We start from the raw sequence: 24,320 nt of genomic DNA, 5'->3' as shown, positions 1-24,320 counted from the left end.
CATTAAGACAGACGCGGAAATATGCCCCTACACAAATTTAACACAACTTGAATGGATGTAAATGGAAAATCAGATTGACACTTAACGACCATGAAAATGAATAACACATGTTAATGAGGGCCAAAATAGGCTTAGACAGACAGAGGTTTAAAAACAAAAATCAGGCTTGACATGGCTGGATTAGAACACGGACACGATAACAAAAACGATTTGGACAATGTTTAGGCTTAGGCACAGATGATGGGCCTAACATGACAAGGTTTAGGTTAAGACAGGGAGATTAAGACTGGCAGTGGATTACGATTTGGGCTTCAACAGGATAAACAAGGTTTACGATAAAAAACGTTTCTGCACCTAAAACATGAAGAAAGGGAACCAGTATGACAAGTACATCGGATGACAAAGAAATATGGGGTACAAACTGAGAAAAATGCCCCTGACACGGTGAACAAACTATAAATTTGATGGACTCTTGAAAAGTGATGATCATTGAGAAAACAATCCAAAAATGGCCCGCAAGCAAATCTATTAACACATTTTTTTATTTTTCATCAGGGCAACTTATTACACATTTAAACATTTTCTCATGAGTTAAAAAATTTAGAGAACAAACAACCAATCTATAATGTGTGCAAACTTTATTGAATTTTTGAAATAACTAAAAATGGATTGAATTACTTTAAAATTTGTTGACAAAATTTCATCTAAATATGCTTCATTTTCTAAATATTTTCCAAAAACATTTTCTTTGCAAATTTTTCTTTTTATTACATAAATTAGATGCAAAAATCATAATAATCTCCTTGTTCAAAGTAATTTCTAGTAGCAAAGGAATATATTTTCAATCATTTCAAATTATCATCATTTATTTTCCAGATGGTTTAATGAAAAAAAAACAAAATTCAGACGCGACTAATTTTCACAAATTATTTTAACAAAACTGGAACATTTTTTTTCATTTTTTAATAAAATTAGTACCAAAAGACGATACAATTTTACAAAACAAGTTCGCACATAAACATAAATCGTGGTTGTTTTATTTCTAAACATCTTAAATTACAAGAAAAATTTACAAAATATTGCCCCTATTTTTATTTTTTATTTACTTTGGTGAGAATTGCTTGCGATCATTTACGAATAAAGCCCCTTATCTGATGATTCCTCTCTTACGAACGAAAATGGGCGATGGATCAGTGGTCAAACGATGATCTTGAACATTTTCATATCATGAAAGCTGGATGAACATTTCAAATCAATGATAAAATTAAATTGAACGATTGGACCAAAAAATCTTTGTTTTGCCTCAAAAGCATTTTTTTTTATTTGACAATTTTATTTTTATTTTCTTGAGAATTATTCCATGAACTCGATAACAAGATAAATGCAAAACAAAATACATATGAATCAGAACATGTACATTTTTATTGTTCTAATTTTTTAATTTTTTTTTATTTTTATTTTTTTACATTTTTTATTATGGTACATTTATTTGATGTATACAAAGAAAAGATGAAAAAGAAATGACAAAACGATCTCCCTTTCGTGTCTTAATCGAAGGATGGTACTTAAAGTTCTAAGACCACATACATGCACTCACCAGGATGGTTTCCTAATTCTTAAATCAAGGTCACCAGAGCTATGGCTCTTTCCACTGTCTCTCCACAACAGTCAGAGTAATCAACTAGATGTGGAGACACAAATGAAGAGAACAGACTCTAGCTGGAATTCTCACGATAGCCAGACGGGAAGTACATCCCAGAGTGACACCGCTACACAACTCCTCTATTTCTAAGTTGCGCTCAGACCCGGGTATAGGGCCCCACTCATGATATGCATAAAGTGTGTGAAGGGAGATTATACTGTAAAACAACAATTGCAAAAATAAACACAGATAAGTAGAAACAATTATTTCAAACATAAATAAAAAGTAAAAGAAACTCACATGCAATTATTCCAAATATTAAACATAGATAAAGACAAAGGGAATAAATACACAAAGGAAAACCACATCGAATTCGCTTATCTAATTAAATGGCCTGACTCTCTTTCATTTTCCCCAGTGGAGTCGCCATCTGTCGCAACCGAAAAAAAATCACGACGGGACGACGATCCGTAAAAAGAAAACGGGTTTTTGAAAAAAGAGATTTGGAGTCGCCACCATAGTTTATTCTGGAAAACTACGGAAAAACCATAAAATGATAAGGCATGGTCTATTAGAACCAGATTCTTGGTTCGGGAGTCGATTACGTGTAGGGAAGGTATTAGCACCCTACAACGCCTGCCTTAAGGCAGTACCTTTAATTAAATATGCGAATATGAATGTGGTTTTCAAAATGTTTAACTTTCCCTTGAAATAAAACTCGAAAGAAACAAACAATATTTTTTAGGTTTTTGGGTCCGACAAGGATTGACCTTGCTCCTACGTATTCTCATTCAGAATGAGAAATCAGGGTTCCGTAGTTCGTTTTGGAGATTGCTTGAAAATTTGTTTGAGAATTGTTTGGAAATGATTTTGGATTTTTGGGAGAGTGAACCTGACAAGGACTGGCCTTGCTCCTACGTATCTCCACTTTTGATGGAGAATCAAGGATCACGTAGTTCTAGCTAGGCGATATTGTTTGAAGTTTGAAAAATAGATGTTTTTTAGTTTTTGAAGATTTTATATTTTTTTTGGTATTTTTTATTTAGGAGAATGAAAAGGTTTTTGGCACAAGGACGATGCGTGCGATCACACATGTGCCTAAACCTTTAAAACATATTTTTTTGTAATTTTTGAAGAAAGAGAAAAGGTTTTTAGCACAAGGACGATGCGTGCGATCACACATGTGCCGAAACCTTTGAAACGTATTTTTTTTGGAATTTTTTGAAGAAGGAGAAAAGGTTTTTAGCACAAGGACGATGCGTGCGATCACACATGTGCCTAAACCTTTAAAACATATTTTTGGGATTTTGAAGAAAGAGAAAAGGTTTTTAGCACAAGGACGATGCGTGCGATCACACATGTGCCTCAACCTTTAAAACATATTTTTGTAATTTTTAATTTTTTTTATTTTGTATTTTTCTTTTTATCTTTAATTTTTATATTTTAGTTTTCTTTTTATTAAGAAGAGAGACGAGTTAAAATGTCTATGACATAAAATTGTGAAAGAAAAAAAACATAAGATAAAATTGTGGTAGAAAATTGGATAAATTAAAAAAAATGATCAAAATGCATATAAATAGAATGAAAAGAAAATGTGTACCTCGTTGAAGATTTGAAAGATGAAGCAAAACTTTGCTTGTAATAAGTTGTAAGGAGAGATAGGTTGATGGCGAAGAAGATGAATTTATAGTAGAAATGTGGTATGGGATTTACTATGTATAGAGGGATTAGGAAATAGTAAAATGTGAGAGAAAAATGAAGTAGAGTTTTGGGATGGAATGAAGAGGTTTTGAGAGAGAAGAGATGAGTATTATGTAATTTTTTTTTTGTGTGTGAAGTGAAGAGAATGTAGGTATTTATAGAGTAAAGGATGAAGAAAGTTGATGAATAAAAATAATAAAATAAGTTGGTGGAAAATTTAGATGAAATAAAATATAATAAAAAAAAGATGAATAGAAAAAGTTAATGTGGAAAATAAGTGAAAGAAATAATATAAAAAGTTTGTGGAAAAATTAGGTGAAATAAAATATAGTGAATAGTAAAAGTTAATGTGGAAAATAAGTGAAAGAAATAATATAAAAAGTTGGTGGAGAAATTAGGTGTGGAAATTAAGTGGAAGAAATAATATAAAAAGTTGGTGGAGAAATTAGGTGAAATAAAATATAGTAAATAGTAAAAGTTAATGTGGAAAATAAGTGAAAGAAATAATATAAAAAGTTGGTGGAGAAATTAGGTGTGGAAATTAAGTGGAAGAAATAATATAAAAAGTTGGTGGAGAAATTAGGTGAAATAAAATATAGTGAATAGTAAAAGTTAATGTGGAAAATAAGTGAAAGAAATAATATAAAAAGTGGGTGGAAAAATAAGGTGGAGAAAAATGAATAATAAAAAATGTTGATGGAGAAGATATAATTAAAAAATGTAAGTGGAATAATTAGAAAAGTTGATATATAAAATTAATATGGAAATGATGTGGAAAAAGTAAATGGAAAAGGTAGATGATGTGGAATGAGATGTGGAGGGTGATGTGGATGGTGATGTGGAGAGTGGGGTGTAATAAGAGAAAAGAGGTGATGAGGAAGTAAAAAAGTAAGAGATTATTTTGGGCCATTGGATTAAGTGTTTAAAAGAAAATTTGGGGGTGCAAAAAGTAAAATAAATAGTATTTTTCATTTTGGTTTTTTTTATGTTTTTTATTTATTTATTTTTGTGATGAATTATATTTACCCGGACGAAATTGGGTATTGACAGAGAGAAAAATAAAATTACCTTTGTTCACAATGATAGTTTAAATATTAAAAAAATGGGCTGGCTTAGGTTAAGTATGGGCTGGTTTAGGTTAAAAAATTACGACCTATGCTCCCTCCACCACCTCATACCTATTTTGTTCTTTTCTAAAACGGATGTCAACATCCCTTTCATCTTCAACTAATATTGACATCCGTGAACGGATGTTGACATCTATTTACATATTTTATATTTTAATTTATTGTTTTTATTTAAATAAAAAACTTCAACGGATGTTGTCACATCCGTTTTAATAAATTTTTTTAATTTTTTTTTATTATTTAAATAATAATACATAAATTAAATTAATAATAATTATTTTATTAAATAAAATAAAATAAATTTATAAATAATTAAGTAATAATTTTAAAAAAATTAAATAATATTTATATATTAATTTAAAATATAACAAATTAAAAAACTAAAAACTAGAAAAATATTATAACGGACATATGTTTTAATAAATTTTTTAAAAATATTTTGATTATTATTTAAACAATAATACATAAATTAAATTAATAATTATTATTTTATTAAATTAATAATTATTATTTTATTAAATTAATAATAATTATTTTATTAAATAATATAAAATTATTTTATATATAATTAAATAATAATTTTAAAAACATTAAATAATATTTATATATTAATTTAAAATATAATAAATTAAAAAACATAAAACTAAAAAAAATGACTTTTATGGATGTCGCCATATGATGTGCCACACCATTTTAATAAATCATTTTAATAAATGCTTTAAAAATAATTTAATTATTATTTAAATAATAATACATAAAATAAATTAATAATAATTATTTTATTAAATTAAAATTAAATTAATTTATAAATAATTATTTAATAATTTTAGAAAAATGAAATAATATTTATATATTAATTTAAAATACAATAAATTAAAATACCAAAAATTAAAAAAAAAAAACTTAACGGATGTGCCACATCCATTAATGGATGTCGCACATTCTTCAACAGATGTCGACATTCGTTGAAGAATTTTTCTTTCAACGGATGAAGAATTTTTTTTTAATGGATGTAGACATCCGTTTAATAAAAGAGATGGAGGTAAGATATTTTAAAATATAAAGGATAGTTTTGAAATTAAAAAAAATGTGGTGATTGGAGTGGTGTAGGGAGTAACCCTCAAAAATTACCCCTGTTCTTTTTTCTATTTTGGGGAGAAAGTATGCACGTTATCTGATCACATTTTGCTTCCTGTACCCCAGGTATGAAATGAACATTTTAATAGTAATGAAAAATAATGAAAACTTAAATTATTTTCGGATTCGAAAATATGCACAATTAAACATCCATTTTTCGAATTCCAAATGCATTTAAAAAATAGTACATTTTGAATTGTACAATTTTCAAATTTAGAAATACGTATTATTTTTTCGAAATTTATTTTGGAACGTGCAATCCAATTATTTCATCTTCTTCTTCCTTCTTCTTCTTCATTCCCTTCCATCTTCTTCTTCATTCCCTTCCATCTTCTTCATTCATTCGCTAGTCTCTCACCCAAAAAACACACTCAAACCCTCTTTCCCCACAATCTTCCCTCAAACCCTAAAATCCCCTTCCTCCATTGCCTATGTCTCTCAATATCTTCTCCTCCATGGCCTCCCATTTTTCCTTGCCACCTGCAATGAATTAAACTAACTCCAACTCTTTCATAAGTTTATATTCGATTTCGTTTAAGCTGATTTATCAATAAAATTAAATGAGTTGGTCTTTAATTCAAAATTTAATTCGTAAATGAATGAATTGAATTTGACTTATACATGTTGAATCAGATTGGTTCATTAACTAGTTCAATATATATTAGGTTTAATTTATAAAATTTAGGAAGATTCTGATTTTGATGATTTAAAATGAAAAAAATACTTTCGTCCATTAAATTAAAAACATTGTTTACTTTACTATTTCGGAGGGTCGAGTTACTTCAAACACCTTTACGATTTCTTTGTGGAACCATTCGGTCTTCAACTCGAGTGTTCGTCTTCAATCTACCGTTCAGAGGTGTACTTGTCAAAGGTTCTCCGATGTTAAAGTCAATTAGTTGTCTGTTCGGTAGCTCAATGCAATAGTAATAAATGTACAGTAAAATGTGATCACCTACCTTTTACCTTTGACCTGTATTTATAATTTTTGGACGTGGGTCCGAGATTAGTGAAAGAGTGTTACTCCCTCCACCACCACACACTCATTTCTACACCTCTCCATTCCTTTTTTTGTCCCTATAAAATAACACTTAAAAGGATCTCGAAATTCATCAACGGATATCAACACCGTTAAAGGGTAAAGGAATGTTAATCCCGTTAAGGGCCAATAACAATGTGCATCTTGCTTCCACAGACAACGTTTTCTCAACACCCGGACATGGGTCACCTCTGAATACAATATCTAAGATTTTGATGGAGCAGTTGTTTTTCCCTTGACATTCCTGCAAAATATTAAAAGTGCCAAGAGGGTGTAAAACCAAAATCAGGCAACATGCTTACTATTGTTATTAGCCCCGTTTTTTCCCACCTCTCTTCTTTCAATGAGTCACAATATTTTTTTCATAAAAGCTTTACAAGTCTGCAACTAATTAAACAAGATGTAAAACGTTAATCGTAATACAAACTATAATGGCAACAATACTTTTCTAAGGCTAGAGATTATCCAACGATAATAATAATAACTTTTAACTGTAATACTTAAACAAATTATTGGGTTAAACATTTTGGAAAATGTCTTGCATCATAGCTTTTACCCAAGTCCACAACGCCAGAATCTTGTTGAGCATTTGCTTTCTTGCACAAAAATTGGCAACAATTTTACTTTTCAGAGTTACTAGACAAGGACTAGTGTGAAAAGGTATCCAAAATAGAGTTAGTTTACCTTGGAGACTATTGACATGGAACTAGGAGCATGGCAGTTTCCTCTAGAAAAGTTTTGACAACTACCTCGGGGGTACCAAAGCTAGCAAATGTTATGGGGGATATTGTATGTCCTTCTTGACAATATAATTGAAGTTCAGGTATCATATTATTATCAGAAACTTCTTCACGAATGAGATCCACATTTACCAACTTCTGCATAGGTGGATGGTTGGATTCTAACACTTGGGCACATATTATTCTGGACAAATGTACCTTTACACAAATCTCAAAAGGATTTCCTCCGGTTTCTTCCAAGAAAACGAGTAAATTGTAGGATGCTCTCAACTGGCACATGGTACCTCTAGACCAATAAGTCAGAAGTTAAGGAAAGCACAATACTAGAAATTTCCAGTATTTATGTAAGAGAGGAACAAGAGAATAAGAAAGGAAGAGAGAAAGTAAGATTATGGGGGGTGTGGTGTGCGACTGAGTGAATAAGAGAGTAAAAAAATAGGGTTTTAAGAAAAAATTAAAAAAAATAAAGGATAAAATTAAAAATGGTATTTTTGGAATTAAAAAAAATTGGAGAGGTATAGAGAGAAGTGTGTGGTGGTGGAGAGAGTAATTCAATGAAACTTTAATCACGGCCCAATCTCAGCCTAACACTTCTAATTATTATTTACCTTAATTTCGAGTGTAACATATTTTCTGCATGTTGTCGAACGTCCCTAGTTGACCGGTTGGTCGTGCTACATTCAGCTTTAACTAATTGCTTTATCCTTCTTAGGTTGTTCGGCTTTGTCGAGTATGAGGTGAATTGCATAGTCATCCGGTCCATAGAGATTAAAATAATATTTAATAAGTATTCAAATGATAAATGATAAATTTAAGAGACTATAAATGGGGTATTTTTTTTTATTAATTTGATAACCAAAATGAAAGTTATCTTGAACTTTAGAATTAAAAATATAATGTCAAATACATTTTTTATTTTTAAATATTTGTGAATTTTGTTTTATCTTTTTTGTGTGTATATTGTTACATTAATTAAGGTAAGTCTATACGTTTAATAACATATTGCTAATTATTATTAAAAAAACGAGACCACTTAATAGGGTTACTTTTCTTAAGAAAGAAGTTTATAATAAAAAACTAATAACGCGGAGTAAAATGATTGGGGTCAAATGCATACTGTATTGTATTTTAATAATATATTTTTATATTATTGAATTCATATTATTTTTTTTAAAGAACTATCATATGTTAACAATTTTTTATAATAACTTTTTACTATATATTACATATTATTATTTTGTTAGTGTGTTTGAATTTATTTTTAAAAAAAATATTTGAAACGGATATTGTAAAAAAAAGTTATTAAAAAAGTATTTTTGTTTAAAAATTAAAATGGGAAGAAAGAAAAATGAAAAGGAAAGGTTAGACTACTTGGGGTGCTAAGACTTGAAGTCTTCGAGCTTAGTCTCCTCGCAAAGACTTGGGTTCATTTATGATGTTTGAGTTCTCTGTTTTGATGTTTTGGTATTGTGCGCTGCTTCAATTACGTGTAATCCATGGAAACAACTACCAAACCAATAGCTTTGGGAACCATCCTTCTCCTATTGAGTTTCTTTCATCTTTCCAAAGCAGATGTTATTTTTGATCCCCCTGACCTTCTCACCATCAACTGTGGCTCTTCCACCAACTTCTCCACGCCCGACGGTCGGAACTGGATTGGAGACACCAACACAAAGCTTCTCTCTATAAGTCGGGGCTCAGTTCTTGCTACTGCTCTCACAGAATCAACCATACTGGGTCCTTACGCCTCTGCTCGCCTCTCCTTCTCTAATTTCACTTACTCAATCTTCAATCTCACCGCTGGCCCAATGTTCCTTCGCCTCTTCTTCTTCTCAACTTCATACCACAACAACTTTAATCGCTCCAAAGCCGTTTTCTCGGTCAAAGCAGGCCCATACACTCTCCTTCAACGTTTCAATGCTTCCCTCGATGCGGATTCTGTTAATGACCCTGCTCACTCCAACATCCTATTCAGAGAGTATTGCATCAATCTCCGAGAAGGACAAAACCTCAACATAACCTTCATTCCAAGCTCCACAGGTTCCTACGCTTTCATCAATGGAATCGAGATTGTTTCAATGCCCTCTTATCTCTACTACACCGATCCTAACGTCGACATCCATGGATTGCCGAAACTTGTTGGAGGAGGAACATATCCAATTGAAACCATTTTGGCTCTGGAAACAAAGTACCGGCTAAGACTGGGGGACCGAAATATCCCCGCCGCAGAGGATACGGGTATGCTCAGAACGTGGGATGTCCATAATGAATATATAACTAATCCAGGTGTAGAATCTCTTGATATTGACAATACAGCCAAGCTGAACTTTAGTAAGACTCCTAATTACACTGCACCAGACCAGGTATACCGTTCATTAGCGAGTATGGGACAAAACGAACTTGTGAACATGGGGTTCAACCTCACATGGCAGCTTCCTGTTGATCCTGGTTTCACCTACGTGCTACGGTTACACTTTTGCCAGCTTAACCCGATGGTTATTGGGTCTGGTGACCAGATCTTCCTCATCTTCATTCAGGATCATTTGGTTGAAGACATGGTAGACATTTTCAATTGGGGCGATAAACAGAAGGGTGTACCAGTGGTTAGAGACTACGTAGTCATCATTCGAGATAATCAGAAAAAGGCAAATCTTTCTGTGAAATTACACCCTCACGATAAAAGCATGATCAAGGACGCACAACTAAACGCAATTGAACTCTTCAAAATCAGCGACCCAACAGGTAACCTCGCTGAACCTAGCTCAGCCCCGCCTCCATTCCAGACCGTTCAAATATCAAAAAATAAAAACAACAGCACTACGAGAACCCCTGCCGCCGTTGCAGGTGCAGTTTCCGGTGTCGTTTTGCTCTCCCTTATCATCGTTTTCATCCTAATCAAGCGCAGGAAGAACGTCTCTTTCAGCAAGGGTCACATTAAAAAAGACAGAACTTCTCTGGGAAGTGGCTCATCATCGCTACCAACCCACCTCTGCCGTCACTTCACAATCGCAGAAATCAGAGCAGCAACCAACAACTTCGATGAGCTCTTAGTCGTCGGCGTGGGAGGCTTCGGCAACGTGTACAAAGGCTACATCGACGACGGTTCAACATGCGTCGCAGTGAAAAGGCTCAAACAAGGTTCTCAGCAAGGTATTAACGAGTTCGTGAACGAGATCGAAATGCTTTCTCAACTACGTCATCTCCATCTTGTTTCCCTCATCGGTTACTGCTACGAGAGCAACGAGATGATACTTGTTTACGATTTCATGGGTCGTGGAACCCTCCGTGACCATCTCTACGACTCCGATAACCCGTCCCTGCCGTGGGAGCAAAGAGTAGAAATATGCATAGGTGTTGCAAGAGGATTGCATTATCTGCATACATGTGTGAAGCAGGTGATCATTCACCGTGACGTGAAGAGCACAAATATCTTGTTGGATGAAAAATGGGTGGCCAAGGTTTCAGACTTTGGTTTATCCAGAATTGGGCCTACAGGTATTTCGATGTCCCACGTGAACACTCAGGTAAAAGGTAGCATAGGATACTTAGACCCTGAGTACTACAAAAGGCAGCGTTTGACGGAGAAATCTGACGTGTACTCGTTTGGGGTAGTGCTCTTGGAGGTATTGTGTGGGAGACAACCTTTGGTTCACTGGGAGGAGAAGCAACGGATATCAGTTGTTAAATGGGCGAAGCATTGCTATGAGAAGGGATGTCTGTGTGATATTGTGGATCCCTCATTGAAGGGCCAGACAGCAGCTCAGTGTTTTCACAAATTTGGTGAGATTGCTCTGAGCTGCTTGCATGAGGATGGTACTGAAAGACCCTCCATGAAAGACGTGGTTGGGATGCTCCAGCTTGTTCTGCAACTTCACTATAGTGGTGTTGGTGAGGAGGTGTCGGACAGTGGTTTGTGTAGTCAACATGATGCAGATTATAGTAAGAGCACCACAGCAAACGACGGAGATAATAGCAGCAGGGGGAGCAAGGAATCTTCTGTGTTAATCCCTGACGATGTTTTCTCAGAGATTAAGGATCCAAAGGGACGATGAGCTTCAACAACTATTCAGATTCACTCCCAGTTTCAATATACCACGTGATGTAATCAAGGGAACATATTTTTCGGATTTAAATGATGGTTATAAGACTAAATACGATCTGGTTACAAAAAAAATAATTATAATTGTTAATAACACTTCATGTTAAGTTCGTACTATACTTATATTTATTGTTGATGTAATTTGGTTATATGTTAGAAATTACAATTGATATTATTCTTAAAAAATTTATCAACAAATCTATTACCATTATGATAATTTGCCATTGCATCCATTCCGAAAAACACATAATGAAAAAAAATGTGTATAAAGTATATAATTTCCTATAATCTTAAAAATAGTATGATCGTTATAACAATTGTAGCTTTTTAAAAAATAATAATTTTGTTAAAACATGATGAATTTAGGATATACAATAGCCATAATACCAGATTAAGCTATTTACATAACTATTATTATTTTTATTTATATTTTTTACTTATTATTATTATTGTTCATATAAAATATGATTTACTTGAAATTTTAATATTATAATTCACAATAATAATTTAATTTGAAAATAACACCATAAAAAATTATTAAATAATAACTAATTTTATAAATAAAGGATAATTAGTTATTATAATGACTAATTTAAATATCATTAATATCTAAAATAATTCTATTGTAAATAAAAAATTATAATTAATTTGTAAATTATAATTAAATTGATTTCTAACTATCACGAAATCATTATTTAAATTGGTCTCTAACTTAAAATTAGAAACCAATATATTAATTCTAACTACTAAAACTATCTTAACTAATATTAGATATTAATTTAAATTCTAATTTATAAATTAGTTATAATTTTTTATTAGTTATTTTTAAATATTAATAATTTTTAGTATGTAAATTAGAATTTAAATTATTCCTTATAACAACTAAATGTTTTAAATATTTAAAATTAATTACAATAAGTAAGTTATCTATTAGTGATACCTATGCAATCAACATGTACACAAATCAGAGAATGGGTCCTAGTCAATGATAACTCTCAAACCTGGAAACGTGGCTTTAAGGCTTGGAATAAATTTCACCATTATTATTCACAACTAATGTTGCTTGACACGATTAGCCTCTCATTGTCACTGAGAATATGAACTGCCTTAATCATCTTCATTTAGAGTAGACTTAGTCTTAGAGGGTTTGATATGGAATAATATCCAACATTTTCTCTTTATTTTAAAAAAAAAATTCTCCTTAATTATAATTAAATATCCTTTTAATGGGAAAATATATAAAAAATTAACAGATAAACAAAACTCTTCAGAGTATAAAGGTATTTTCCGTTTAATAAAGATAAAATTAGGAATAAGATTTGTTAAATTAGTTATATTTTCTTTTATGAGATTATTATAAATATTTAAATACTATTTTAAGGATGAAACCCAAATTCTAAATATTTATATTTGTGTGCGTTTAAATGGCGATTTCAAGGAAACCATAATTATATCATTATACCTGTACACAGATTAACTAGTAACACCATAATGTTGTCAATAAAGAGTTATTTTTTGGGAATTTCGAAAACCTCGGCTAATTCTCGGAGAATTATGTTAAAAACCGCCTATATCTTTTTTTTTTTTATTTTTTAACTTTCCGACTGATTGTAACAAAAACCGTCCCTAAAATATATTTTTTTATTTTTAGAATACTTAAACGATCAATATATCTTCTCTCGATCAATATATCTTCTATTGCGGCCTTCTTCATATCCATCTAATCTAATTCTCTAAAAGTTTCTAAATCCTAACCTCGCTTTCCTCCTTCATCAAAAGTTCTCCCAAATCCTTCCATGCACCACAATCTTCTCCTGGCTTCGTGTTCATCTTCTACTGCTTGGTTGAGCTTCAAGGGAGGCGTTGAGGTGGAGGCGTCAAGGCATTTATAGGTTGAGCGAGGTCGAGGTGCTCCAACACGCTCACACACTGACTGTGTTTGATCTTGGCTCTCTGGTTTAGCTTTTCGAAGTCATCCACTGCTACCACCGCTCCTCCTAAATACGGTTGGTTGGGCTGCTCTGTTGGGATAAACTTAAATTTAGGAATTAATTAAAATCTTATTTTATTAGTTTTGGATTTAACAATATTTGGTTTGATTTCTATAAAGATAAAATAGATATAGGTAGTTTTGATTTTCTTTTTATTTAGGAGAGTATTATTTTATTTTATTGATATAAGATAAAGATAGATTAAGTAGATTTTATTTTAAGTTAGTTGATATTCTATTGTTAGTTTTTATTATTTGTTGGTCCAAGGCCCTATTTGCACCTATTTAAAGGTTGTCAAGGTTCAATGAAAAGTAACCCCAAGTGAATTGAAGAGTGTTATTATTTGTGTGGGTTACGTTTTTTCCAACAATGATATCAGAGCCAGGTTTCGGTGATTGGAAAGGGCTACTCGTAGTTGGAGTTGGTTGGGAATGCTTCCGTTAGAAGGATAATTTGAAAATTTGAAGGAGAAAGTGGCATATCAACTCGGCATAAATGGAGAGTTGCTGCCTGCCAGAGTTGTGGAGAAGAGTTTGAAATCATCAGTGCGTTGTCGAGGAGTCGAAGGACCTATCAAAGCTCGTGGTTGAAGACTTTGATAAGGTTCTAGAGACGTACCGTCAGCGGAGATTTTAGCCACTAGTTCAAGTGCTTCAGGAAAAGTTTCACCTGAAGGGGAGAAGTTCGAAACACTCAAGGCGTAAATGATCCTGGGAGTAGAGGTTGAGAATAAGGAGAAGAGGTCTAGGAAAAGAGGTCAACCAATCTAAAAGATAGAAAGGCTATAAGGAAAAAAAAAGTCAAATATGATTGAAAGAAGCAAACGGATGGAGTGGAATAATACACATGGAAAGCCAAAACTAAGGAAAGAAGACTTTAAGTTTATGAGAAAAGGAAAAATTTAAGTTTATCATGAAGTTTGTTGGAATAAACTTAAATTTTAGAAATTCATTCAAATCTTATTTTATTAGTTTTGGATTTAGTAATATTTGGTTTAATTTCTGTAACTCCAGCCGCATCCATTCCAACCATTAAAATATCAAAAAATAAAAACAAAAGCACTACGAGAACCCCTGCCGCCGTCGTCGTTTTTCTCTCCTTTATCATCGGTTTCTTCCTCATCAAACGCAGGAAAAACGTCTCTGTCAACAAGTGTCTGTGAAGGAGAGAAGTCCCACATCTAGTAAAACATTGTAAGGGACTTCCTCCTTTGGTTATAAAAGAGAGGTTAAGGTTTCCCTTTCCTCATCCCATTCTCTTCTCTTCCTTCTCTAGTTCTCTTGCTTTTAAGCAATTGAAGAATTCTTAAGAGTGTTGTAATTTCTCCTCTTAGTATAAAATTTCCAGTTATTTGCCTAGTCTAAATTTTCTCATCTTTATTCTTTGTTGTGTGTGCTTGTGTCGTATGACTGATACCCAACAGTGGTATCAGAGCTATAGGGTTGTATTCCGCTGCTATTGTCATTAGAATAGTGTTGGTAAAAATTCTGAGTATGCTCTGTGGTTGCGGTTTAATCCGATCTTCCGCATCAGAAAAGAGTTATTACTGGAAATGTCTGGTAGTGTGAAAGTGTTGTCTGGGAAAGTTCTGGCTAAGGAAAGACTTGGTACTTAAGAGTGTCCGTTGTGACCTACCTCTCTTTCCTGGGAACTTCTTAGGCTTTACTTTACGGTCTACCTGTGTAGTTCCAGTAGACAATACTATTCATAGTGAGAAGTGCATAAGCCGGTTCTGAAAAAAAAAATGACGACAAAATATGAGATAGAGAAGTTTAACGGGAACAATTTCTCGTTATGGAAATTGAAGATGAAGGCAATTCTGAGAAAAGACAATTGCATAGATGCAATTGAAGAAAAACCCGCAGAAATGACGGATCAGAAGTGGAAAGAAATTGACAACAACACTATCGCAAATTTGCACCTAGCAATGGCAGACTCAGTATTATCTAGCGTGGCGGAGAAAAATACAGCAAAGGAGATTTGGGATGTCCTCATAAAATTATATGAGGTCAAGTCTCTTCACACAAGGATATTTTTGAAAAGAAAACTTTACACACTTCGAATGAGTGAGTCTACTTCGGTGACGGATCATATCAACCACCTCAACACCTTGTTCGCCCAACTATCAGCCGCAAATTTCAACATAGTTGAAAATGAGCGTGCAGAACTTCTACTTCAAAGCTTACCAGACTCGTATGACCAACTCATCATCAACGTTACTAACAATAATATTGAAGGGCGCCTATACTTTGAGGATGTTGCCGGAACTATTCTTGAAGAAGAATCCAGGCGGAAAAACAAAGTAGATAGAGCGGAAACCACTAAACAAGCAGAAGCATTGATGATGACAAGAGGAAGGTCAATGGAACGTGGCTCCAGTGGGAGTAAAAGTAATGAAAGGTCAAGCTCACAAAGTAAGAAGAGTTTCAAATACAAATGCTACTATTGTGGCAAGAAAGGGCACACAAAGAAAGAGTGCTGGAAGAGGAAAAATGAAGCTTCAACCTCACAAGGTTGTGTTGCAAATGTCGAAGAAGATGGAGAAATCCTGGTGAGCGAAGCAGCAATCAGTTCTAATGGTGAAAAGAAATTTCATGATAGATGGATAATGGATTCAGGAGCAACGTGGCACATGACTCCACATCGAGACTGGTTTCACACTTATGAGCCTATCTCAGGTGGATCTGTTTTCATGGGAAATGACCATGCATTGGAGATTGCTGGAATTGGTACAATCAAAATAAAGATGTATGATGGTACTGTTCGCACAATTCAAGGAGTAAGACATGTGAAAGACTTGAAGAAGAATCTATTGTCTATAGGACAACTAGATGACCTCGGATGTAAGATCCATATTGAAGAAAGGATTTTGAAAGCCGTGAGGGGAAATTTGGTGGTCATGAAAGCTGAGAAGATCACAGCAAACTTATATGTGCTTATGGGAGATACTGTGCAAGAAGCTAATGCAACTGTTGCATCGACAAGCGAAGAAGAAGCAATACTAATGTGGCATCGTAGACTTGGGCATATGTCAGAACGAGGACTGCAAATTCTTGCGGAACGTAATCTCATACCCGGGCTCAAGAAGGTTGATTCACCTTTCTGCGAGCATTGTGTAACAAGCAAGCAACATAGGCTGAAGTTTGCTAGAACAACTACCAAAAGTAAACATATACTGGACTTGATCCATTCTGATGTGTGGGAATCACCAGAACTATCCCTCGGAGGAGAAAAATACTTTGTATCATTTATTGATGATTACTCTAGGAGATTATGGGTGTATCCTATCAAGAAGAAGTCCGATGTGTTTGCACAGTTCAAGGAGTTCAAAGCACAAGTAGAACTTGAAACTGGAAAAAGAATTAAGTGCTTGAGAACAGATAACGGAGGAGAATATGTAGATGGAGATTTTCAAGATTTCTGCAAGAAAGAAGGTATTGTCAGACAATTTTCAGTACCACACACACCGCAACAAAATGGTGTAGCAGAGCGGATGAACAGAACTCTTCTAGAAAGAACACGAGCTATGTTGCAAACTGCGGGTGTAGCTAAATCCTTTTGGGCAGAAGCAGTTAAAACTGCTTGTTACTTGATAAACAGGTCACCATCAACTGCAATTAAGCTGAAAACTCCAATGGAGATGTGGAATGGCAAAGCAGCTAATTATTCATCCTTACGTATATTTGGTTGTCCCGTGTACGTGATGTACAACACCCAAGAAAGGACAAAGTTGGATCCAAAATCCAGGAAATGCATATTCTTGGGTTATGCTGACAATGTAAAGGGGTATCGTTTGTGGGATCCTACTGCCCACAAAGTTATTGTTAGCAGAGATGTAGTCTTTGTAGAAAATGAACTACAAAGTAAGCAGACAAATGACAGTGAGAAGAAGGACAAAGTTACAGTACAGATAGAGAAGAAGCCTTCGGAAAGTTCTTCTGATTCAAAAGAGGAGCAAGAAGAACATGAGCCAAATGAAGTTGGTGATGGAGAACTCCGACGTACAACAAGAGAAAGAGTCAAACCATCTTGGCATTCACAATATGTGATGACAAGTCATGATGCGTATTGTCTCCTAAGTGAAGAAGGAGAACCTTCAATTTTTCAAGAGGCCGTGACTAGTTCAGATGCTTCTCTGTGGATGGCTGCAATGCAAGAAGAAATTGAAGCTCTTCATAGAAACAAGACATGGAATCTTGTGGAACTTCCAAAGGGTCGAAAAGCCATTGGTTGCAAATGGGTGTATAAGATCAAGAAAGATGGCAATGATCAAGTGGAAAGATATCGTGCTAGATTAGTTGTTAAAGGATATGCTCAGAAAGAAGGCATTGATTTTAACGAGATTTTCTCCCCAGTTGTTAGACTAACAACGATCAGAATTGTCCTTGCAATGTGTGCTGCATTTGATTTACATCTAGAGCAATTGGATGTAAAGACTGCTTTCCTTCATGGAGAACTTGAAGAGGAAATATATATGCTCCAACCAGAAGGCTTTGAAAAACAAGAAAACTTGGTTTGCAAGTTGAACAAATCTCTATACGGTCTAAAGCAGGCGCCAAGGTGTTGGTATAGGAGATTTGATTCCTTCATCATTAGCCTCGGATACAACAGACTAAGTTCAGACCATTGTACTTATTACAATAGGTTTACAGAAAATGATTTTATCATTTTATTGTTGTATGTGGATGACATGTTGGTGGTAGGCCCCAACAAAGCTCTAATCCAAGAACTGAAGGCACAGTTGGCTAGGGAATTTGATATGAAGGACTTGGGACCAGCAAACAAGATTTTAGGGATGCAAATTCACCGAGACAGAAAAAATAGGAAGATTTGGCTTTCACAGAAGAACTATTTATTGAAGATCTTGCGACGCTTCAACATGCAAGATTGCAAGCCAATTTCTACCCCACTTCCTATCAACTGTAAGTTATCCTCAAGTATGAGACCTAGCAGTGAAGCAGAGAGGATGGAAATGTCTCGTGTACCGTATGCATCAGCAGTAGGAAGCCTCATGTATGCCATGATTTGTACAAGACCGGACATTGCTCAAGCAGTGGGAGTGGTTAGTAGATTCATGGGAAATTCTAGTGGAGAGCACTGGAATACTGTTAAGAGGATCCTTAGATACATCAAAGGAACCTCAAATGTTGCATTATGTTACAAAGGATCAGAATCAATTGTCAGAGGCTATGTTGATTCAGATTTTGCAGGTGATCTGGATAAAAGGAAATCTACTACTGGCTATGTGTTTACAATTGCTGGAGGGGCTATAAGTTGGTTATCCAAGTTACAAGATGTTGTAGCTTTGTCTACTACAGAAGCTGAATACATGGCAGCCACTCAAGCATGTAAGGAAGCTATTTGGATTAAAAGGATAATGGAGGAACTTGGGCACAAGCAACAACAAATTGTTGTGTATTGTGATAGTCAAAGTGCTTTGCACATTGCAAAGAATCCAGCCTTTCATTCCAGAACAAAGCACATAGGAATAAGGTATCACTTTGTGAGAGAAGTAGTGGAAGAAGGAAGTGTTGATATGCAAAAGATTCACACAGATGAAAACCTAGCAGATGTCATGACAAAGCCGGTCAATACTGACAAGTTTAGGAAGACTCGATCCTGTTACGGTCTATTGGAAACATAAGCAACATGGATGGTAAATGTGGTGTGAAGATTTGATTAGTTTAATCAAAATCTTCAAGTGGGAGATTGTGAAGGAGAGAAGTCCCACATCTAGTAAAACATTGTAAGGGACTTCCTCCTTTGGTTATAAAAGAGAGGTTAAGGTTTCCCTTTCCTCATCCCATTCTCTTCTCTTCCTTCTCTAGTTCTCTTGCTTTTAAGCAATTGAAGAATTCTTAAGAGTGTTGTAATTTCTCCTCTTAGTATAAAATTTCCAGTTATTTGCCTAGTCTAAATTTTCTCATCTTTATTCTTTGTTGTGTGTGCTTGTGTCGTATGACTGATACCCAACAGTGTCCCAATGAAAAATTCGGAACTTCTCTTGGCAGTGACTTATCGTGGCTACCCACCCACCTCTGCCGCCACTTCTCAATCGCGGAAATCATAGCAGCAACCAACAACTTCGATGAACTCTTAGTCGTTGGCGTGGGAGGCTTCGGCAACGTGTACAAAGGCTACATCTACGACGGTTCAACACGCGTCGCAGTGAAAAGGCTCAAACGAGGTTCTCCGCAAGGTATTAACGAGTTCGTGAACGAGATCGAAATGCTTTCTCAACTACGTCATCTCCATCTTGTTTCCCTCATCGGTTACTGCTACGAGAGCAACGAGATGATACTCGTTTACGATTTCATGGGTCGTGGAACCCTCCGTGTCCATCTCTACGACTCCGATAACCCCTCCCTTCCTTGGGAGCAAAGGGTCAAAATATGCATAGGTGTTGCAAGAGGATTGCATTATCTGCATACAGGTGTGAAGCAGTCGATCATTCACCGTGACGTGAAGAGCACCGATATCTTGTTGGATGAAAAATGGGTGGCCAAGGTTTCAGACTTAGGTTTATCCAGAATTGGACCCACAGGTCTTTCGATGTCCCATGTGAACACTCAGGTGAAAGGCAGCATAGGATACTTAGACCCGGAGTACTCGTTTGGGGTAGTGCTCTTGGAGTTATTGTGTGGGAGACAACCTTTGGTTCACTGGGAGGAGAAGCAACGGGTATCAGTTGTTAAATGGGCGAAGCATTGCTATGAGAAGGGATGTCTATGTGAAATTGTGGATCCCTCGTTGAAGGGCCAGACAGCAGCTCAGTGTTTTCATAAATTTGGTAAGATTGCTGAGCTGCTTGCATGAGGATGGGACTGAAAGGCCCTCCATGAAAGACGTGGTTGGGATGCTCCAGTTTGTTCTGCAACTTCAGTATAGCGGTATTGGTGAGGAGGTGTCGGACAGTGATGTGTGTAGCCAACATGATACAGATTATAGTAAGAGCACCACAGCAAGCGACGGAGATAATAACATTAAGGATCCAAAGGGACGATGAGCTTCGAACACTATTCAAATTCACTCCCAGTTTCGATACACGATATGATGTAATCAAGAACATATTTTCCGGGACCCAATATTTTAACAATCTTACCAAATTATTTTAACGCTCAGTAAAAAAGTAAAAAAGGAGTGATTCTTCTTACACCTCATTACCTGCACCCTCAATTTTACTTCTTTATCTTCCTAACCGCACTTGGAAGTGCGTTTTCTAGTGGTCGCACTTCTAAGTGCGTTTTATATGTTTCCCCACTTTGAAGTGCCTTTCTTACATTCCGCACTTTATTTAACAAAAAGTCAAAACTTAATTAATGAATTTATTTTTGTTAACCACCAACCATATAAAAAAGGTAATTAATTAAGAAATCAAAAATATTCAAACAAATAAAAAGTAATCTAAGAATATAAAATTCCAAAAAAATTACATATATAATAATTAAATTATTACAAATAAATCCAAAATAATATTTAACATTACAGATAATAATTATTATTTAATTCAATAAACAATTTCATAAAAAATTAAAAAACTTAAATAAAATTAAATATATAATAAATAATATAGTACGAAAACAATAATATGTTGAAAAATAACAAATTCAAAGAAAATTTAACAAAAAAAAAGAAAATAATTCAAAATATATTAAAACAAAACATTTTATTTAACAACTAATATAAAAAATTAAATTTATTATAGTAACCTAATAAAAAAATTTAAAAACCTAATAAAAAAATTCATAAACTGCACTTTGAAATCCGGCAAACAACTAACGCACTTCCATGTGCGGTTAGTCTGCCGCCGCAGATCGAAATGCGGTGGTACTCTGTCCTTTCCGCAGATCGAAATGCGGTTTGCGCTTTCCGCAGATCGAACTGCGGTTTGCGCTTTCCGCAAATCGGTTGTTTTCCGCATATCGAAATGCGGTTCTATTTGCACCTTTCCGCACTTCCAACTGCGGACGTCTCTGACCGCAACTCCAACGGTGTTTAAGCTCTCCGGCGAACGAACGAACCGAACCGGCGCACGAAGCGAACACGCAGGCACACAGGCACGTGCATATGACAACAAACAAAACAAAGTAGATGCAATGGTACTAACCTGGACGCCAAAGATCTGTGAGGCCACGATAGGACGAACGCAAAGTGTGGCAAGGACGAACGCAAAAGGGACGAACGCAGAGTCTTGGTACGAAGGATGAACGCTTGCACAAGAGGGAGGGCGGAGACAAAATACAGTGGTGGTAGAGGATACGGAGGAGAGAAGAATGGCGGAGGAAGACGGAGAGAAAAAGAGGGAGGGATGATTTGGAAAGGGGGTGTAGGGTTTGAGTTTGAAATGCGGCACAGAAGAGTTAAAGTTTTAGTCAAACTTTTTAAAAATCAATTTTGACTGTGCAAAGGCTATACTTGGAATTAAATTATATTTTGGAGGTGCAGGACGAAGTGTGTGAGGTGCAGGGAGAATCACTCGTAAAAAAGTTATAAAAAAAAATTGTTAAAAAAACATTTTCCATTTAAATTATGGTTATAAAACTAAATACGATCTAATTAAAAATAATAATTATAATTTTTGATAACATGTTAAGTTCGTATCTAATACTTATATTTATTGTTGATGTAAATTTGTTATATGTTAGAAATTACAATTGATATTATTCTTAAAATTTTTATCAACGAATCTATTACATTATGATAATTTTCCATTGAATCCATAACAAAAAAAACACATAATAAAAAAATTATGAAAAAAGAGGCGTAAAAAGAATAGATTTAAAATGTAAAAAGTATATAATTTGATATAATCTTAAAAATAGTATGATCATTATAACAATGGTACTTTTTTAAAAAATAATTTTTTTTAAAACATGATCAATTAGGATATATATGAAACATAGGCATAATATTAAATTAATCTATTTACATAGTTATTATTATTTTTATTTATTTATTTCGTTATAATAATAATAGTTCATATGGAATATGATTTAATTGAAATTTTAATATTGTAACAATTAAAAAAATCATTAAATAACAATTAATTTTAGCGATAAAAATGAGTAAATACAAATTTATAAACTAAAAAATATTGATATCTAAAATAACTTTTATTATAAATAAAAAATTATAATTAATTTATAAAAGAAAGTATCATTTAAATTATCTCTAATTTAAAATCAGAGATCACTTTAGACATTAATTCTTTAACAATTAAAATTTTCATAACTAATATTAGATTTTAATTTAAATTCTAATTCATAAATCAATTCTATTTTTTATTTATTATTTTTAAATATATATAATTTTTATTAATTTATAAAATAGTATTTAAATTTCTCATTATAACAACTAAATATTTTTTATTTATAAAATTAATTATTATAAGTTATACCTATGCAATCAACATGTACTCTCAAAACTGGAACGTGTTTTTAAGGCTTGGAATAAATCTTACTATTATTATTATTCACAACTAATGTTGCTTCACGATTAGCCTCTCATTGTCCCGGAAAATATGGACAGAGGACTAACTTAATCATCTTCATGTAGACTTAGTTTTATAGGGTTTGATATGGAGTAATATCCAATATTTTCTCTTTATTAGAAAACAAAAAAATCCATTCTCCTTAATTATAATTTAATATCCTTTAAATGAGAAAACATATAAAAAATTAACTTAGACAAAATAAGAAAAAGCGAGTCTTATTCTTTATAATAAGACTAAAATTTATAACAGATAAACAAAACTCTTTCAAAGTATAAAAGTATTTTCCGTTTTATATTCGGAATAAGATTTGTAAAATTAATTATATCACTTTTTGTATGAGATTAAATATTAAAATACTATTTTAAGGATGAAAGTCCAAATTCTAAATATTTAAATTTTTGTGTGTTTAAATTGCCATTCCGAGGAAAAAATAATTATATGATTATACCTGTACCCAGATTAACTAGTATACATTATAATGTTGTCAATGGTCTTGATAATTTTTTTAAGGATACATGTTTAATAATAGTTTTATCGAAATTATATATGAGAATACATTTACTATGCAAGTATTTGAATAAATAACAATAAAATTTATTTAAAAAATACAATTATTAAAAACATAAAGCTGGTAGTTTTAAAATGTATTTAAAATTGGAAAATATATATATATATATATATATATATATATATATATATATATATATATATATATATATATATATATATATATAAATACATGGCAGCTCATTTTCTTTATAGAATTTTGAGGCTTTTATCATATAATGGAAGGAAAATATTTTTTTAATAATTTTTTTTGTTAACATATAATAGTTAATAACTTTTTTAACAACTTTTTTATCATAAATTATGTGTCATTATTTAATGGTCCGTATATTTGAAATGGATCAAGAAGTTGTAAAAAAATTATCAAAAATAAAATTATTAAAAAAATATTTTTCTTTTTTTCTTCCTATCTCCAAATATTTATTTTATAATTATAACTTTTTTTCAATAAATTTAATTTTTTATTTGAGAAAACATAGTCTATTTTCATTTTTGAAGTTAAATTTCATTTAAAGGTTTTAAATTTTAAACATTATGTTTTGTTTGGATTATTATATCCTGTTTCTAGAAAATAAAAAAAATACTGAAATTATGTTCGATTTAACGATTTTCAATAAAAATTCCGGAAGCAATATTATATAAAAATTTCAAATAAACTTTTGAATAAGTTTTCTTTTGTCCACAAATAAGATGTGAACAGTGTTTGGTTTAGCTCCTACTTATTTGTTTTCAATTGTCAAATTTCAAATACATACAGATTTTTCTATGATTTTTAAAATCCAGA

General features: G+C 33.1%; 2 protein-coding genes and 1 pseudogene across 2 annotated transcripts; 2 read left to right on the top strand and 1 right to left on the bottom strand.

Moving 5' to 3' along the window:
* Positions 1-6,719: 6,719 nt before the first annotated feature.
* Positions 6,720-7,665, bottom strand: LOC108327155 (beta-galactosidase 9-like; annotated as a pseudogene).
* Positions 7,666-8,801: 1,136 nt separating this feature from the next.
* On the top strand, positions 8,802-11,591 carry LOC108328324 (receptor-like protein kinase FERONIA). The gene has a single exon (XM_017562184.2). It carries the CDS (start codon positions 8,883-8,885, stop codon positions 11,436-11,438), a length of 2,556 nt encoding a protein of 851 aa, XP_017417673.1. The 5' UTR covers positions 8,802-8,882; the 3' UTR covers positions 11,439-11,591.
* A 7,843-nt stretch (positions 11,592-19,434) lies between these two features.
* LOC108327154 (receptor-like protein kinase FERONIA) lies at positions 19,435-20,482 on the top strand. The gene is given in 2 exon segments (XM_017560889.2): positions 19,435-20,276; positions 20,278-20,482. Coding segments are annotated over 2 exon segments (1,047 nt in total).
* The last annotated feature ends 3,838 nt before the right edge of the window (positions 20,483-24,320 follow it).

Source organism: Vigna angularis, chromosome 2, assembly GCF_016808095.1.
Source record: "Vigna angularis cultivar LongXiaoDou No.4 chromosome 2, ASM1680809v1, whole genome shotgun sequence".
In the NCBI taxonomy this organism is placed as follows: Eukaryota; Viridiplantae; Streptophyta; class Magnoliopsida; order Fabales; family Fabaceae; genus Vigna; species Vigna angularis.
The sequence above is the reverse complement of the archived record's forward strand: the minus strand, read 5'-3'. Positions and strand labels throughout refer to the sequence as shown.

Bases quoted from the DNA above. Each gene is read 5' to 3' on its own strand.
- LOC108328324 (XM_017562184.2), top strand. From the start codon at position 8,883: ATGGAAACAACTACCAAACCAATAGCTTTGGGAACCATCCTTCTCCTA.